This window comes from Cebidichthys violaceus, unplaced genomic scaffold, assembly GCF_023349555.1.
Source record: "Cebidichthys violaceus isolate CVI_PGR_0920_01 unplaced genomic scaffold, fCebVio1.0.p SCAF_6, whole genome shotgun sequence".
In the NCBI taxonomy this organism is placed as follows: domain Eukaryota; kingdom Metazoa; phylum Chordata; class Actinopteri; order Perciformes; family Stichaeidae; genus Cebidichthys; species Cebidichthys violaceus.
Genome location: NW_027176816.1, coordinates 16,626,114 through 16,643,685, shown reverse-complemented (window position 1 = coordinate 16,643,685; position 17,572 = coordinate 16,626,114). Strand labels below are relative to the sequence as shown.

The 17,572-nt window shown below is 41.1% G+C and overlaps 1 protein-coding gene across 1 annotated transcript in view; it reads left to right on the top strand.

Annotated features, from left to right (window-relative positions):
* The window catches only part of LOC137889175 (copine-9-like), a 74,533-nt gene that overhangs the window by 7,708 nt on the left and 49,253 nt on the right, over nt 1–17,572 (top strand). The window contains exons 3-5 of the mRNA XM_068732865.1: nt 12,487–12,533; nt 15,082–15,185; nt 17,213–17,252. Of these exons, the coding sequence (XP_068588966.1) occupies nt 12,487–12,533; nt 15,082–15,185; nt 17,213–17,252 (191 nt within the window). The remainder of the gene's footprint in view (nt 1–12,486; nt 12,534–15,081; nt 15,186–17,212; nt 17,253–17,572) is intronic.

Below are 17,572 nucleotides of genomic sequence, written 5' to 3'. Positions count from 1 at the left end.
GGTCAGCTGTCTATAACCACCCCAAGATGGCCTATGGGAAAGGGGGTGAGTCCATTTTATTTGAATCTTTTATTTCGAGGTATAGAAGCTTAAATGGAACCTCAGGGAGAGCCCTGACCGAAAAAACGAACCAACTCTGAACAGAAATAAAATCAGCGTACTAAAAAAAATCCCCCAAAAAGTAGGAGGAAAGTAATTAAAATGGCTGCTCTACTTTATGCGACTACTTGGCAAGGAGTCAAAGGTGGTAAGACACAACAGAAAGAAAAAGTATCTTCAGATAATGACCTGATAAACTGATATTGAAACTGCACACCTCAACACACACACCACATCCCGCTGTTTTCAATACCAAGGGACATTAAAGTGCCTTAATCAAGACACGATGGAGGACACATTCCCATTATTATCACTGTGACTCACTATTAGACATAGGTCACCTGAACGGACCTCAGATGTGGTTTTTTAGATATATAATTAGTGAAACATTCGATTGGATAAATCAGTCAGTCAAGTTTTACAGTTAGCCAAGTTTTTTCCAAATTTTAAAAAAAATTCTAGAATATTGGCAAAAAAGTTGGATGCCAAGGAACCATTGCAGACAATGAGTGTGCAACAAGATGGTGTAGTTTAAAGCTATTTTAATTTACTTATCTACTTGAAAATAATGACACAAACATACTTAACCAAACCATGATGCGTCGTTTTGTTGCGTTTTTATTTCGTTTCAATTCACAACATTAACCACGTGTTTAAAACTATGAATGTAATCTGGGAGAAAATATGTTTGTTCATGTTTTCAAATCATTTGAATCATCAGCGTTTGCTTGTACTTAGCTCCGCCTTCTCGTGTCACTTCTGGTTGCAAAAAAACAAGATGACAATGACCAAAAACTAAGATGTCAAAAATATGAACTCAAGGCTTCGAAAGCATAGTCCACAAACCAATGGGTGACTAACTCAACTTCTTATATATATATATATATATATATATATATATATCCTATAACACATAACAAATAACACACACGCACACACACACGCACACACAGGGTCACAATTGCAAAATAATAGAACCAAGCTCATCTTGGTAATTGTGAACAACGACTGTGGAGATATACAAAGAGGTGACTATACAACAGTGCATGGCAGAAAATTTGGCAAAGCAGAGCTTTAACTGTGAGCTAAACCTGTGTCCATTTCCAAATATTTCCGTTTCCAATATCACTGCATCAACTTTTCCACCTGAGAAAACACCCACTTGGTTTAAGTGACATCGTCACTTCAGTGACAGTCTAGGTTTTATTTCTGGAAAGAATTCATACTCAGTTTGTGTGAGGAAAAGTAAAGCTTCAGCAATATCTGAAAAAAAGGACAGGATAAATATTTACTCAAGGTCCACTTACTAACTTCTTTTTTTGGAGTGTTCAACCATTTGCCGTAGTCTTAATCTGACGAGTTCGGTTCCTAAACTCAATAATGAACTTTCGCACTCCAAAGACCAAATCACAGAGAAGTACGCTGCAAGCAAAGAGAGACAGAAATAGCCAGCGAGAGCCTCGGAGGCTACGCTGATGAGAGTGCAAATTACCAATGCGAGGCTCCGAGGGATCAAAGTTAGTGATCAATGACAGAATCCACAGTGCAGAGAGATAACAACACCGACATGAAAGACGGGAGCGCACGATTGCACATTTGGGACACGTTCAAAAACAGAAGGAGAGAGCAAATTGGAGACAGAACCAACCCTCCAAAAAAAGCTTCCACACTTTGATGGTACTCAGAAGATGCTCTGTGATACCCGGTTTGTGATATTCTCATTCCAGTGCAACGTCGAATCACTGTTTTGTGTCTTACACCTGAGGTAGTCAGAGCCTCGTTGGCCCTGATTTGATTTTCCTCAAGAATGCGATGGGGAAAATCATACAAGGTTGTTTTTTTCTCTGCGGCCTTGTGTTGCGGCTCGGTGCACGAATGCGCCGAGATACAAGAGCAAAGACTCTGAAGCACTTCTCCTTATCTAATTTATCGATGACTCAGTGTTTGCCCTTGGGGACGTTGTATCGCGTTGCCTGGTCATTGTGTAAATTAAATTTATTACTCTTACTTCGCCATCAAATTACCTGATGCCTCTCGGTATCTGCCCACACACTCCGGATGTATAACAATCAATGCGTGTCTGGAAGGAAGATCCAGGAGGCTGGCTGTCGTAATGGTGTTTCATGTTGGATGTTTGGCAAAGATGCTGAATAAGAGATGACATACTCTTCCTTCCTGCGAGCAAGAAAGCTTCCAGTTCTTTTCGCTTTTGTTATTTTTACTTAATTTGTTTTGTGTTGGGTCACACTGCAAGTGTTTTTACTTTTACTTTGATAGTTATTTAATCTAATATGCTTTACAAAGACCATGAACTCCAGGCATGCAGTGTTCAGGGTTGCAGTGCTGAAATTGCTTCTTGGTCTCGATTCTTTTTTTTCCCCTCTCATCTCAGACTGTCTCATTGTTTAGCCTTCGGTCTCGCCTACTTCGGTCTGTGATCTTGATCTTTGCCTCTCCTGCTCAACAATGTTGCTGGGGAATCTCTCATAGAAATGCAAATGTTTTTAATGCTGCAACAATCCATATTTTAGCATCAACATTGGCATGATTTACTTTGTGTAATGTAAAAGAGTTTTAGCTTCTTGTAGCTTTCGTTTTGTTTATTGGTTTTGGTTTGGCTTCACTATTTTTGGTTGAGTCTCACTGTTCTCACAACAAAAAAAGGGCTTAATATGTTACATAACATGCCACAACCATTTCAACAGTGTAACGTTAAGGCAACAAAACTATTTGGTTAGGTTTTGGAAAGAAAAAATGTTTTAGGTTTATATAAAGTTTGTTACGTAACTTCTTACAAATTCTACATACTTCCTTCCTTTTTTGTTAAAGAGATGGATATTTCCTTAAATTGAGACCAAAACAAAGCTAAAAGGAGGGGAAACAGAACTCATAACGAATGCTAAGAAAGGGGATGCTAACTCATTACACAGCTCAACTTAACAACATGACTAAACACATCTTGGCAACAGCCTCGATACCAACACGTGGCGTAATAATCAAATCAATCACTTGTTGATTTTTTTACACTGATATTTTGCTCACTGAGGATTAAAGTTATGTAAACCTTTTTTTTTGGAAAGCTTTCATGCATGCTGTGTACCAATTTACACTGTCAGTCAGAGTTTCAGAGTAGGTGTCACTTGTTTTTTAAATGATGGATGTTTTCATTTTGAAACAAAGCCCCTTTCATACACCATGCTCTGACTTGCCGTTAGTCAGCTGGATGTACTCACGCTGTCGTATTCCTTCCAGGCTCGGGTCGGGTTCTAACAGTGGTGGGCCGTCAGGGCCAACAAAGCCTTCTCTGCTGGCCTAAACAGAATCACAAAATTATAGCTATATTTCACAAATACACTACATGTGTTATAATTATTTTTCCCATTATGTTATTTTCTCATTGCACAGCTACTGTCTTCCTCAGTTGCTCTGCTTCCAGCCTGCAGCGCTGCTTCCAGTGCAGCTTGTTTTAATTAGAGCTTTTATCCAATCAGATTTCACCCCTATGTCTCTAGATAAGAAGAGAGGCCCGAGTCCTGCTGGATAGCCTTTGCAGTTTAAGTAAATGGAGACAATATTGTTGATTGTCATAGTCTTCAACCAATCAGATCTTTAGTTTGACATGTTGGGCGTATTCTTTGACGTGCCAGAGCTACCGAGGCTGTTGTAACGCTGAAGCAGCTAGCAGAAGTTAGTAGTAAGTTGAAAGATATGTAAGAAGTTATGACATTGACATGACATTTTTAGTGTTTTGCTTGGTGTAGATTCTTTTTTTCTTACCTAGCTTTGTTTTTTTAACACTCAATGGCTAAGCTAGTTTAGCGCGCCTCCCAGAACACACACGCCTCATCAGAGTACAATGTTTTGTTTCTGGGGTCAGAGTGTCTCTTACATGGTGGGTTGCCATGTTGAGCAAAGTCCACCGAAAAACATTATATTTCCCACAATTTAAGCTTCTGCATTTTCCAAATGCAATAGTATTATTCAAAGGTATTGTTTGGTTCGTAAGCCTCGTACCGAACGTTTAATATGAATACGTGTATTGTTACACCCCTAGAAACAAATAATAACCCGTAGCTGTGGCGTCATATTGAGGTTATTAGGAGGTGGTTCAACTGTAGAAGGACAGCACTGAAGGCCCAGGTATAAAATGCACGGCCCGCCACTGGGTTCTAACATATTCTAAGCATGCGTGACCTCAGAAACAATGATGTCGTCCTTGGAGAGACGCAAACGGCTCTGGTGCCAGTAAAAGTCCTCTCCATTTGAACTGAAGAATTGAGATTATGGGCTGGCAAGAGGGGGGCAAAAAGTTCTGTCATTCGGTCAGAGACAAACTCATCTGATTCATTCTTTGGGAGCCAGATTAAAATAATGGAATTCATGAGATATTTTCCTTCCCGTTTCCAACCCCTTATAGATGTACTTCTTCTTTTGTTTTCCTCTCACTGAATCCACCCTTTTGCACTTCAAAAGCGTCTTTTCCGGCTCCTATTACATCACATTGATGCCATTTCAGTTCTGAATTACTAATAAAAAAAAAAATAATATCACTGACATTGGCTCGTTAAAACTCGAAAGCGCAAGAGAGAACACTGAGGCGATCTTACAGCCGCTCCATGTGCAGCTCCCGGAGCTACGCACCACTTGTATTTCTATCCAACCACCATCTAAACCTCCATCAGGCTCCCATATGAAACATCCCACTTCTCTTATGTAACATCATTTGCCAGTGGAGTGCTGGCAGTTTTCATCCACATGCGTGAGCGTCTCACTCCATTAAAAATCTGTATCGGAGAAGACGGCCTCCCCGCTTCCACCGGTCTGGGAGTAGTTCAGATTAAATGCAATTAAAAGTGTATCAAATTATTAGTTAGGATTAGGATTATTAGTTTTCTCCCATTGCCGAGTCACGTTTGTTAAATTTACTATACTGCGTGACGCTTCCTGCACATTTCATTTCATCTGCTTTAGGATTGTGACTCACTAGCAGGTAGGAGTTATAGTATATTATTAGTTATAGCACAGCAGGTGTGGTTTTAGCTCTGAGTTTGTTCCCTGTCCTGCTGTGGTTTTACAATGACTCACCTTGGAAGACCACATTCTGATTCATGAACTACATGATTTATACTGCTTTTATGTGACACACGTCAACAAGTCTTTGTTATCACGTCTGCGGTTGTGCTTTTCTCTACGAGCTGTTAGGTATTTGAGTATGAAATTTATTAAAATTGCTTTTCAACAGTCGGTAAGGCAGAATTACTGTCACAGGCACCAGATGACAAACAGAAGAAATGATGAATATATTTTCCCTTCATAACACTTCCTCATGCATTGTATACACGTTATGTTGACAAGTTCCACTTCAACAAGCAAGGTCAATTGCAATTCGATAAAGGCTCAGTGGCGGAGGAGAATGAAGGCAAGGCTCGAGTCATACCGTCTCGATAAAGGTCACTGGTCTCTAATTACCCTCAAAGCCTCCTGATGAGATCTGAGGATAGAGTGAGCAGCCCCCCGTTGATTCAGACGTCCACGGTCGTCCGTCTCACACCCGAGGCATTTAGCAGCCATATTCATTTCAAAACATGTCCCTTATGGAATGTTTCCATATACACATGACAGTGATATGACAAAGCAACATTCAGCTGTTAAATGCATAGCTAGATTTGAATTTACTGTACCAGCCTGTTTCAGCTTGAACAAAGCCCCTTCACAAACAAATGATGATGAACAAGTGTGTGAAATAAAAGCGGGGGCTGCAGTTCGCTTTTTGCTGGTTGTTTCTTTCGATGCCCTTGTGTTAAACACTAAGATGGAACCAACTAGTTAAACGCTAGAAATAGTTACAAGAAACAGTTGCATTTTTGTGTTTTTACTGATTAAAACAGTAAAAAAAGGACAATGTGTTAATGAGCTTTAGAGGTAGATTCATGAACTTTGGAAAAAGATTAATGGTAAATGGACTTGTACTTGTAGTAGCACTTTTCTAGTCTTCAGACCACTCAAAGAGCTTTACCACTGCATGTCATCATTCACCCATTCACACCCAATCATATACTGATGACATGGTGCCTACCATGCAAGGTGCCACCTGCCCATCAGGACTCTAACTTCTAACTAACCGCTTACACAATTTGGTTCAGTGTCTTGTCCAAGTACACAACATCAACATGGAATAGCGGAGCCAGGGATTGGACCGCCGAACCTCTGATTGAAGGACGACCCTGCTTTACCAAGAGCCACAGTCACCACAGACAAAGAGCCAGGCTAGCTGTTTGCCCTGCTTCCAGTCTTTACGCTAAGCTAGACTAAGCGACTCCCAGTTCCAGCTCAGTACTTACTTCAAGGAACTTTTATTTTGTGTTGATTTTGGCGGTCCCTGTGGACGAAAGTGGTAGCGATTCCGAGCACCAGAGTCGCTTTTAGAAAACCTCTCATTTTAATGCAGCAGGCGTTCAACAGTCTGCGACCTCCCTTTCCTCCGGTGGGCCTGGCAGTAGGACCCGGGCCTCCAGCAGCAGTGGTGTCATGCGTCGACTCCCAGCAGAGCAGTGCGGTGAAGCTCCAGATCTGGGCTGGTCGCATGCAGGAGGCCTGAAGTCCTCCCTGAATCTGACCCGGTGGCACCAATGACAAGTATTAATGACAACAAATTATACAGTATAGAAATATACAGTCTCCTAGCTGATGGTCTTGTTTACTTGAGTTGGTCACATAGAGGCATCAGTATTCAATTGAGACTGTTTCATAACCAGTAACAAAGTTCCTCACAGTAACTTTAACAGAAACATAGAAGTGGTATGGCTCTCTTCTCTCGCTCTTGGAACAATAGCGAAAATGTTGCTCTCATCTTAGAGGTCGACTCCATCTGTGTTCTGTTCTGGGTTTTTCAAATGGAGAAGCCCAACTCAATCATTAGATTGCAAATAAGCTAAGCAATGTAGCCCACTGAAAAAAAATAAATTGAATTCTTCAGTTCAAGTGTACACTCTATTTAGAACATGTTCACCACTTTACCTGGCCATTTACGACGGGGAACTGAAGCGGTTATATCCCTCTCCTCTTCAAAGCCAGCAGACTCCTTACGACAAAAACAGTAATTTCACCTCGCAGGACAAGGGAGTTGCTGGTCTACCGCTGCCATTGTTTGACCGACTGATCCAAACTAACGTGGCGGCCACACAGCAGCACATTGCTAAGCTCCAATGCCAGTACTCCCGTCTGCTTCTCCAAATGGGGAAAGTGCCGTCACTGTATACACTGACTATGGATAATTAGGCTACCTGATGAGGGGGGCTAAGGGTTTCATGTGTAGAATATCCAGAAATGCTGTCAGGTCACGAAGGAAAAGGATTTGAGAAAGGGCTTGGGTAAAAAGAATTTTGATGCTAAAACATGCCAAAACCAAACCAAAATTGAAATGTATGAATTTCAAAACATAAGAAACTCTACTGGCTATACAATTATATAAAAACCTAAATACATACATACATTTTGGACCTGCCCTCTAACAATGGAACCACACAGAATAATGTTCCGACTGTAGTTCCTTTCGGCTCGACGGAGCTTTTACTGTTTTTTTTGTTTCGTTTTTTTCTGGCCTGAAACTGTACTATTTGAATTCATTATTTTTTTTTTATTATTTATTGATTTTATTATTCTTTTGGGTGATCCACAACAAGCATCAGAACTTTATTTTGAGAATCCGGATCTATGCACCATTGCTTGTTGATAAGAAGACTTGATTTTCACAGAAAGAAAAAAAAAACTAAACCCTTCTTGGTGCAGGTTCTCTCCATATATTTGCTTCCAGCTGAGCAGCTTTGCTATAGCTGCTCTACTGAGCTTTAAGAATTGGCCTCCACGGGGTTTGGGGCTGTCTGGCTTTATCCCTCTCTTGGCAGCAGATCAATAGATCAGTGGGGGTTTGTGTGCCCACTCCGCCTCACCTACAACTGCTGCGTGAGAGGTGTTTGTGTGAGGGATTTCTGACGGACGAGCCATTCTTCTCCATCTGAAATCTGCCACCGCCTGACAGTGGATTTCCCAAACATTTATCCATCTCATCGCATTACCTTCATGTCCTCTTCTTCTATGTACCACCCCCTCACCATTCTGTCCTCCTTTCAGTCCTCCCTTTCCATCCTGTCCCCTCTCTGTTTCACCTCACAGCGGGCAGCTTGTGCCCCCCTGCCTGTAAGTAAACCTGTGGTATCCTGTCTATGTCTGCCTACTCTCTGATTATATTATTCTCCTGCAGTGCAAATCCAAGAGGCAAGCTGCCAGAAATCCCCAGTCGAAAAAAAAAAAAAAAAACTCACACAGGTGACTATTGCGGTCAGCTCGTTCGGCATTAGCCCGATGAGTCCGGAAGTGCACTCTGCCATTTTCAGTCACCCTCAACACACTGATGACTGATTGAAATGCCTCTTGGTGTGCTTGCACATATGTGCATGCTGGAGATTACATTGTAGTCTGTTAATTAGATGTGAAAACTTGCACATTAGTAGTTAAAGTGGACCAAGTTCATTAATATAAATTATCAGATTATTGCCATTATAATCTCTGCCAGGAGAACTATGCGATTGCTCACGTGTGTGAGTGTGCATCTCCGTGTCTGTCCACGGCTAATCTGTCTAATCTGCTGCAGCAAAGTGCATAATGTTGGGCGCTCAGTTATAGGACAACTGTGGTTGTTGCAGAGTTCTGCGCTGTATTGAGTGTACCTTTTCTTATTATTAACAAAATGATTGTCGTTGTCTCTTCTGCAGCCCTTATTTCTGATTATTACCACACCGTTACACCAAATGCAATTCTGTTGTTCAGACGATAACGTCAGGTGACTGGGCATCCAACAGCTACATTAACAGAGGCAGTATCTTCTTGTGTGTTTGACAAGACAGGCCGAAGTAGGCAGAATAGAATCCTTGACATTTTCTTTTTCGATGCCTCCAAGCAACCACAAAAGTTGGTCGGACTCTTGTCACACCACAGTGAGAGGGAGACGGAACAGAACACAAACACACATCTGTCAGAAAGTATTTTCTTCTTTTGTGGTTTTATTTGTGGTTTTATGCAAAACTGTTGAATATTAGAATAGCATATGTTGCATTAAATTGCTGCCATTGCTGTCTTATATGAAAATGACAAATAGTCTCATAGTAATGCTTGCCTGGGAAATTCTTGCAAGCGCTAGCTTTAGGCAACCTGTCCTCACTCCCAACTCGTCAATGCCCAATTTGCTGCTTTGTCAGCAACCCTCATGTCGGCTACCCAGGCAACCTTTGGTATCTGTATGAGGCTTTCTACTACATCAAATACAAACCATCTGTATCTTTATTAGACAGCCAGAGCAACGGACGTAGTATAAAGAAAGGTCTACTAAGGGGTTGGTTGGAATTTTAGGTTGGACGGCTTGAATAAAAAAAGGACTTTCACCCAGTAGACTGCTATCCTTGTCCTGTGTGAAACCAAGTCAACATTGATTTATTCTAATTTTATAAACTTATATAAATTGCGTACTTTACTAACATGCAGTTACGTAACAAACATACTTTTCCGAAACCTAACCAAATACTTTTGTTGCCTAAACGTAACCAAGTAGTTGTTTTTCAAAAAGAGACCGTATTCATGTAGTGATTGGAAACTCTAGGTCTTTGATATTTGGATATTTACCTGGAAGCAAGTTAGCGTTTTTGCTAATCACATGTTTCCCATCACAGTGACAATGCCCCCTTTTAAAAGGTCACAGAGGTAGAAAGAGCCTCCATGTCTTTTATTCAAATTAGAAGTATGCAGTTATAGACAAGAGGTGCATTCAACAGGAGGCATAGGGACAATACAATGGATGTGGGGGAAAACCTTTTTTAAAACAAAATGCCCCAGTGCACCTCTTTTTGTGTTTTTGTCTTTTTTTCTGTGTCACCTCAGAACTTACTTATTTACTGTATGCTGTTACGCCGGTCCACGTGAGAACTTAATATAATTTGAGCTTACTTCCCATTCATTCGTGTTCAGAGTTGCCTGGGTGCCCGTCCGACTGCTGTCAGGAGTTGGAGTTGGAGTTGGAGTGGGAATCGGAGAGACAACGAATTGCCTTGTGATTCGGCCGCCCTGTGGCCGACCAGATGGGCTCTTTGCTTTCTCAGTCACTTCCCATGAAGCAGGCAATCAGTCAGGTTCTCAGGACACGGCAGACGCGGCAGATTAGTCTGAGCCGACTGTTGGGCTGTTACTCTGCAACCTTGGGGAAACATCAAGGTGCTGTGACTTTGATGTCTGATAAAGAGACATAGTCTCTGCATCAATTCAGCTGTTGGGCCAGAGAGAGCATTTGGGTGTGACTTTGAGGGAAGCAGATTTAATCCCTGGAGTGTGTTTGTCTTTATTGTTTCCTGTAGTTTAATCTAATTGAAAGGCTAACATGTTATTCACAAACTGATTAACTTGTAATACCCTTTTAAGCGGCACTGTAAGTCTTTCCCGTGTGGTTAACAATCTGACAAAGTGAAGATTGTTTTCCTCTAAAGATGCAATGCCCAAAAGGTTTGCTGCCCTTTCTCTGTTATCTCCCCCTCTGTTAATTGCTCATTAGGAGGGAAAATGCGCTTTTAATTGTCTGCTGGTCCACACAGTCTGAAGTTCGTTAGTGCTAATGTCCAAACTTCACAGAGGCGCACAGTGGCTGATGGTGCCTGTCTAGACACAAACGGCAACACTCGGCCAATTATTACCACATCCCATAAGAGCCTTTAGTGAGTGTTGTTTGCTTGCGTGTGCAAGAACTTATATATCCATACATGACAACATGATGAATTTGTGGGTTGTAATTGCACTACCTATTTATGTAGTTGTATTCAAATTTAAATTTGTCCTCAGAAGACAAATGTACGGTATGGTGAACAAACAACGGCAGGACTTTGTAAACAGTAAAGCACAATTAATGACTGGTCAGGGGACCCACACTTTAACTCTAACTTAGGCTTAGAGTGAGGTGATGTCCCATCCCCTTCTATTGTCCCCCTTGGAACTTTATTCCAGAAAAAAATATGTACTATAGTGAATGGCGAGAGACTTTTTTGATCACTTTTGAATTGTGCCATGAATTACACCAATGGTGTTTGTCAATTTAAAAAAAAATTGCAAGTCAAGAAAGTAGTATCATTTAGTTTTGTGGGAAACCGTTCAGTGAACTACATCAATCGTCTCGCACAATATCCGTCACCAACACTAGCTAGCTAGGTAACAAGAATCTGTATCTGTATCAAAATTTGGGGCCAGTCTATCTTGTAGATGTAGAGAAACGTTACTGGATATGTGAGAATTTAGACCTGTTGATGTCGCTAGATGAAAAGTCAGGGGGTCACCATTGTCATCATCTGCACACAAGGCAAAGAATCACCGAAGTCGGTAGAATTGATCCTCTGGGGACCATCAATGTCTGTAAAAACATTTTATGGCAGTCCAATGGTTGAGATATTTCCGTCAGACCGACATTGCCTCTGCAGAGCCACGCTATTCCAAAAGTCCATTTGTGACTGCCCTTAACAGCGAACTATGTGATTTATTTCGGATTGGACACCACCATCAACAGGATCATTTGTCCCTGTCTTCAAGAAATCTGTAAAACCGCAGTTGCAAAGTAAACCCGTTTTATTACGTGACAGCGCTGTGGTTACGGTCTGCTTAGGTTTAAGGAATGATCATGGTCTGGGTTAAGAGGCACCAAAGTTGACAGACGCTAGGAAACGGGCAATGAACAGTTCTCTCTTATGTTGACGGTGTTGTCCTCTGCCCCCAACAGACAGGAGTCATAATTACCTCGGTGGTTATGGGGCTTTGTCAGCTAATCGTGAACACGCCGTTTTGGGTCGTTTGCTGAAACGACTGATTCCGTCAATTGTCTTCGGAGGACAGTTAGCAGTGAGACACCCGGGATATCCTGAGAATAATGCCCTATAGTTCTGCCTATTTTTAATTATACATATTGATGGCCGGGGAGAGGCCCGGCAGAAGGTGGTGACAGCATATCTGCGAGGCAGGAAACGTAGAGATTGATTACTCCTGCATTGTTACGCAGGTATGGGAAGAAGAATGAGCCCAAGGACATATATTGTGTTCAATATTTTAAAATGTAACTGTACTTCTGTTTTGACATATTTAGGGTGACAGTGTTAATTATAGTAGCTATGCTTTTAGCTACGATAGATCTAATGAAAATAGATGTGGGTCTCATTGATTTTCTTCCCCAAGTGTTTGGATATCCGTCAGGTGCTGCAGGTGCTTAAAATGTACAAACCATCAGACCAATCACTAAAATTGAATGCCGTCATTTTTTTTCTTCCTATTTTCCTCAATATTCCCCTTCTTCCTTTTTCTTCCTTCCAGTGGTCGTGTTGTATTTGCAGGCCGTGGGAACCAAAGAATGGAGAGAGGTAAGTTGAATAACCTTTAGCAACCAATATATATATGTCAACCCGTCTGCCATATTTGTGTTGTTGTTTTTTTTCTATTAGGAATGCTAAATTATCAACTTTAAGAGTTTCCCTTGATGTTAGTTACCTTCAGTCAGGTATTAGAGAGGAGGGGGCGGGAGGTTATTAAGATAAAGTCCAGAGGCAACTCACTGCAAACTCCTGAGAACATTGTTGTAGAAAATTGAAAGTGTCAACCTCTTCGCTTGCCCACAGGAGTGTAACCACTGTCTGAAAAAAATGTAATATACCTGACCCAAACTGATTAATTAATAGTAAAGGTTAAGGAATAAATAAATAAAAAAGGATCTCATTAATTCATATTTCTGATGCTTGACAAAAGGAATTCATATCATTGAGATTTCTTTTTCGGTCTCATCAAATATGCACCGTCTGCACCTCACGACTTCTTTCCGTCTCGCTCCTCTGTCACTCTTTTCTCTTTTTTTTAAGATGGGGAAGGTGACTTTCCATTCAATGCTGCTTCTTTGAATTTCTTCCCTTTTTTTGTTACGTCTCCCCGGCACAGATTTCCACATCATCTCTTAGCCTCATTTCCCCTCTCATCTTATTTGCCTATGATATTCCGTCTTTAGCCGGTGTATTTACCCTTTTGCAAATTCAAAGTCAACACTGATGTGTCGGTGCGAGCTTTGTCGCCGCTGATCCCTTCACTTTGAGACACCTCACACCTTTTTGATTCCTCGTGGCGGGGCTTTGTCAAAAAGCATGGCATGAATTGAACAGCAATCAGCAGAGTAAACATGGCGCTGTCAGCCGTGCACGCCGTGAGCAGATAATTGTGCTTGAATGTTGTTGTTGTTTTTTAGCACCATGACAATACTCTGTATGTCATTTGTAAATTCAATTTTGTCCTTTGAGGGACAAATCGTGCATTTGCATTAAAAAAACGAATCAATCGGTGCAAGTAGCATTTGTTTTATCAAATTGCTCTGTCCCACCATGATGTCTCCAGCTAGTTCATCTTCCATCCTCCATTGTGGAGTGATTTTCTTTTGCGGGAGGTTTTTGTAATTTGTGTGCTTATGGCTGTCCCTGCTGCATCAGGTTGTGCACTAATTTGTTTCCTGATTACAGGATATTCTTTTCTTCCCAGCCAATGGATATGATCCTCCACTCACTGGCGCCCACAAACCATCCGTGGTGGCTCATGGGGGACTACAGACAACAACTTAGACATTTCAATTTGCGTTATCATTTGATAGCAAACCGATCGAACTCGATACTGCTGACCTTCGACCCCCTCTGTCAGAGTATGAAGTGCGCCAAGAAATCTAATGATTTGCGAACACTTCTGAGACAGGAGTCGATGGTTCAGACATGCTAACTGACTGTTAGCACCTTTTACTGAATCAAACAATTTACAATCCCCAGAACAAGATGCCATCAGTTACGTCGCAGTACGGAGAAAAAGTACTTTTAACTGTACAACCTCGTAAATAAGCTGTATGACACACCTAGTTGCCAGACCTGCAGATTTCCTCAGCAACTATTGTATTGTGGTCTGCATAAACTCCATTTTTTTTACCCGAACACAAAGAATGAAAGTCTTTTACCAGTCAACACACAACAACTGCGCACAAAAAACTTGAATCACAAATCCTCCTTTTGTGCACTGCTTCTGTTGTTATTTAAATGTTTCTCCTCAGAGGTTAGCTGAAGAACAGCAAATCAAAGGGGCAGATTAGAGATAGTTGAAAGAAATACAGGGTATTAACAGACTCATTTGATAGACCTATGTATATAGCCTTTGCTGAAACCAATGATTGCTTTTCCAGTTACAAAGTAATTCCCTAACCTTCACACACGCCCCAGAACCTATTAACCAATCAAGCCTGACTGGGATTATGACCCAAAGGTCCCCTGCCACGAAAATAGAAACACAAAGGGGAAATATCATGGGATTTTCCCGTCGGGTCGATACGCCTGGTTGGCTCGGCGGTCCCTTGCGCTCCCCTTGCGTGGCCTTGGTAATGGCTGGGGTCGCGGTTGATAGCCCGGATTATGTGCGCTGGGCACTAAAGATGTGAGTTGAGGTATTGGCAGCGCCAAGATCAATAGCTCATTACACAAGGCTGTCAAGGCCGGGCCGCGAAGGTGAGGCTGCCAGTCCACCGGGAGGGGGGGAGATTACCGGTGTGATTCTTTTGGGCGATGGAGAGACTGATCCAGAGGGAGGCTGGACCTGGGTCAAATGTAGCTATAATTTAGCTCTCTGACTTCTCTGGGGACAAAGGAGTTAGCACATAGCACAATGAAGCTCAGTGTGATACAGTGTGGTCGTGTTCTTACAAAAGGAAATTCATATTCATATTATTATAGATTCCAAATCCTGAAATGGTCTGATGGTAATATGGGTTGCTGCTGAATCTCATTAATTTTATTCACATCTTTCTCTTGTGTATTTTTCTTGATGGGAGCTTAATAACACGCATTGACTCGTGAATCAATGCTGCTATTACCACCAATTATCACTCTGCTTTTGTAGTTTGGCAGGACAGAGGTAATCGATAACACTAGGAATCCGGATTTCGTCAGAAAGTTTGTCCTGGATTTCTTCTTTGAAGAGAAACAAAATCTACGGTTTGATGTGTAAGTATTCTTGACAGCATTTCATTAACTCTTATCTGAATGAAGACTCATTTCATTTTAAATTTGGATACATTCTGCTGTGCTATGGATTCATAGTAACCACTCAAAAATAGCAACGCCTTTGATTGCATTTGAATGATTTCTCTCTCTGCAGGTCTTCCGTTTGGTGAAAAGCTAATTTTGCCCGATCAGGATAAGTGATCAGACCAATCACAGATTAGATTAAATGCTGGGATGTCCAATCATGAAAGGATATTTTAAAAAAAGGTCACATCCAAGGTTGCGTGATTGCCCCACTGATTAAATAAGTGTCTGCATACCCATTATCCTTAATCAATAACAGGGAGGTATCACTTAAATGCTCTGTAGCTGTAATCAAGGCTCTGAAATATGATTTTATTGATCAGGGGTCTGTGAGTCAGAAGCTTGTATAGAGTCTGTTCCAGGAACATTGTTTGTAGTGACACCATTATGCTGGTGTTGTATACATAATTTAGAACTGCTTTGCAGGGTAATTTCCTATATTTTGTTTATAAAACAGGCTCTATGAAATAACCCAGATACTACAGGAGAATTTCAAGATACTTTCAGATTTTCTTTTATTCTTGGGTCTTTTGAGATGAGACACACCAGGCCTCATCATTTATCATGCATTGGCCAATTTTTTTTTGATTTTGTGCCATATTTTCCTTCATAACTTGAAGAAAGAAAACATCAAAACTTCTTCCAAAGTCTGTAATGCCTACAGATTTTGCCTACATTTACCACAAGTTTGCATAAGATAATGCCTAATTTCCATATTTAAACATTGAAAACTTGTAATACAAAGGATAACTTTCTTAATGAATGAAATCGACAGGGGAAGTTTCATGGTGATATCGTTTAGTTAAAAGTGTTCACCCCACCTGTAGCGGAAAGTTGAAACAGAAATAAACTTTTGGAGAAACGCAACATCACGCTGCAGTGGCCAATCACGTGACAGGCGATCCAGATCTGTACAACACAGCTGTGAGGGAACTAAAGATGTTAATTAACGGGCCATAAGTGCCGCCCCCAATGCCGCCGCACAACCTTGCAATCAGAGGCCGAGTAGGGCAGGTTATAACTTAGCCATCATAGGAAAAATCACTAGCTAGATACATTTTATTTTTTGACTATGCACCAGTCTCTCCAACATAATGAGGGGTTATTTTTTTTCCCCTAGTCCCGCCCTACTGGGCTTTGATTGGCTAGTAGCCTACTCGTTAGCTCAGCAGACTGTTCCGCTCATTTTGCACATGGAAGAAATTTGATTTCAGGGCTTTTTGCCAGAAAAGGTTTATTTTAAACCGAACCATGATTTTTTTTTTCTTAAACTAACCAAGTGGCCTACCTCGGAGATTTCTGGAAGAAAGGGTTATGAAAGTGCAATTAGCAAATAGTAAGCTAACTAGCCAATTGATACAAAATCAAACAAATTAATGCTTTAGCCACCTCCTCTTCTCACAGTGTAGGAAAGCACTGTAACACCAGAACAACTATGTCTTGCTCATTTTCTGTGACCAATGTAGCATGAAAGCATGGTGGAGTAGCCAGCGGCATAAATGGATAAAATGTAATTTACTTCATCCACACATTATTGTCAATATGTATGTTTAAATACGCTCGTAGGAAAGCAAGTTGTTATTGCCAGATAATCCGTCAATCACAGCACAGTATTACCAGCCAGTACTAGCCAGTCACAGCACAGCAGGGCGGGACCAGGTGGAGCACTCCATACAGAGACGACATTAGCCCGCCCTTTAAACTAAGTCAGCAAATATACTGATCACCCATGTTGAGGTAATAGATACTTGAATTAGTAAGGGTAAAATAAATAAAACATTTTGACTATGTAATGTGTTGTTGCCCAACAAAAAAAATTAAGCAATGGAATTGTTGCTTTTGGAAAAGTTCAGTTTTTTTCAAGACTAATACCAGTGAATCTGTACTTTATAATGCAATGTCACAAGTTCTTCTAATCGTATCGTCCTATTTTCCCCCCCCAGATACAATGTGGACTCCAGAAGCTGCAACATATCCAAACACGTAAGGACAATTTGTCGAACTCAAATGACTCAGCGTTGAACTTCCATCAGCCCTCCAAATGTATCGCATTGTATTCAGCGTTACTCACACCGCTAAAGCTAATTTAAAGTGAATGAGGTCAGCGGCTGATGATGATTTGGCATGAATAAATCTATTTGGTGTTTAGAGGGCCTATAATGCAAATCCATCTTATGACTAAGCTGTTTTTTTTCCCCCTTCTCAACAAATCAACTCATGTGGGAGAGCAGAAGGTGAGTGGTGTATATGCAGAAAGCATTATCCTTATGAGTCCTGGTATTATAATTGCCTATCCTTCATTC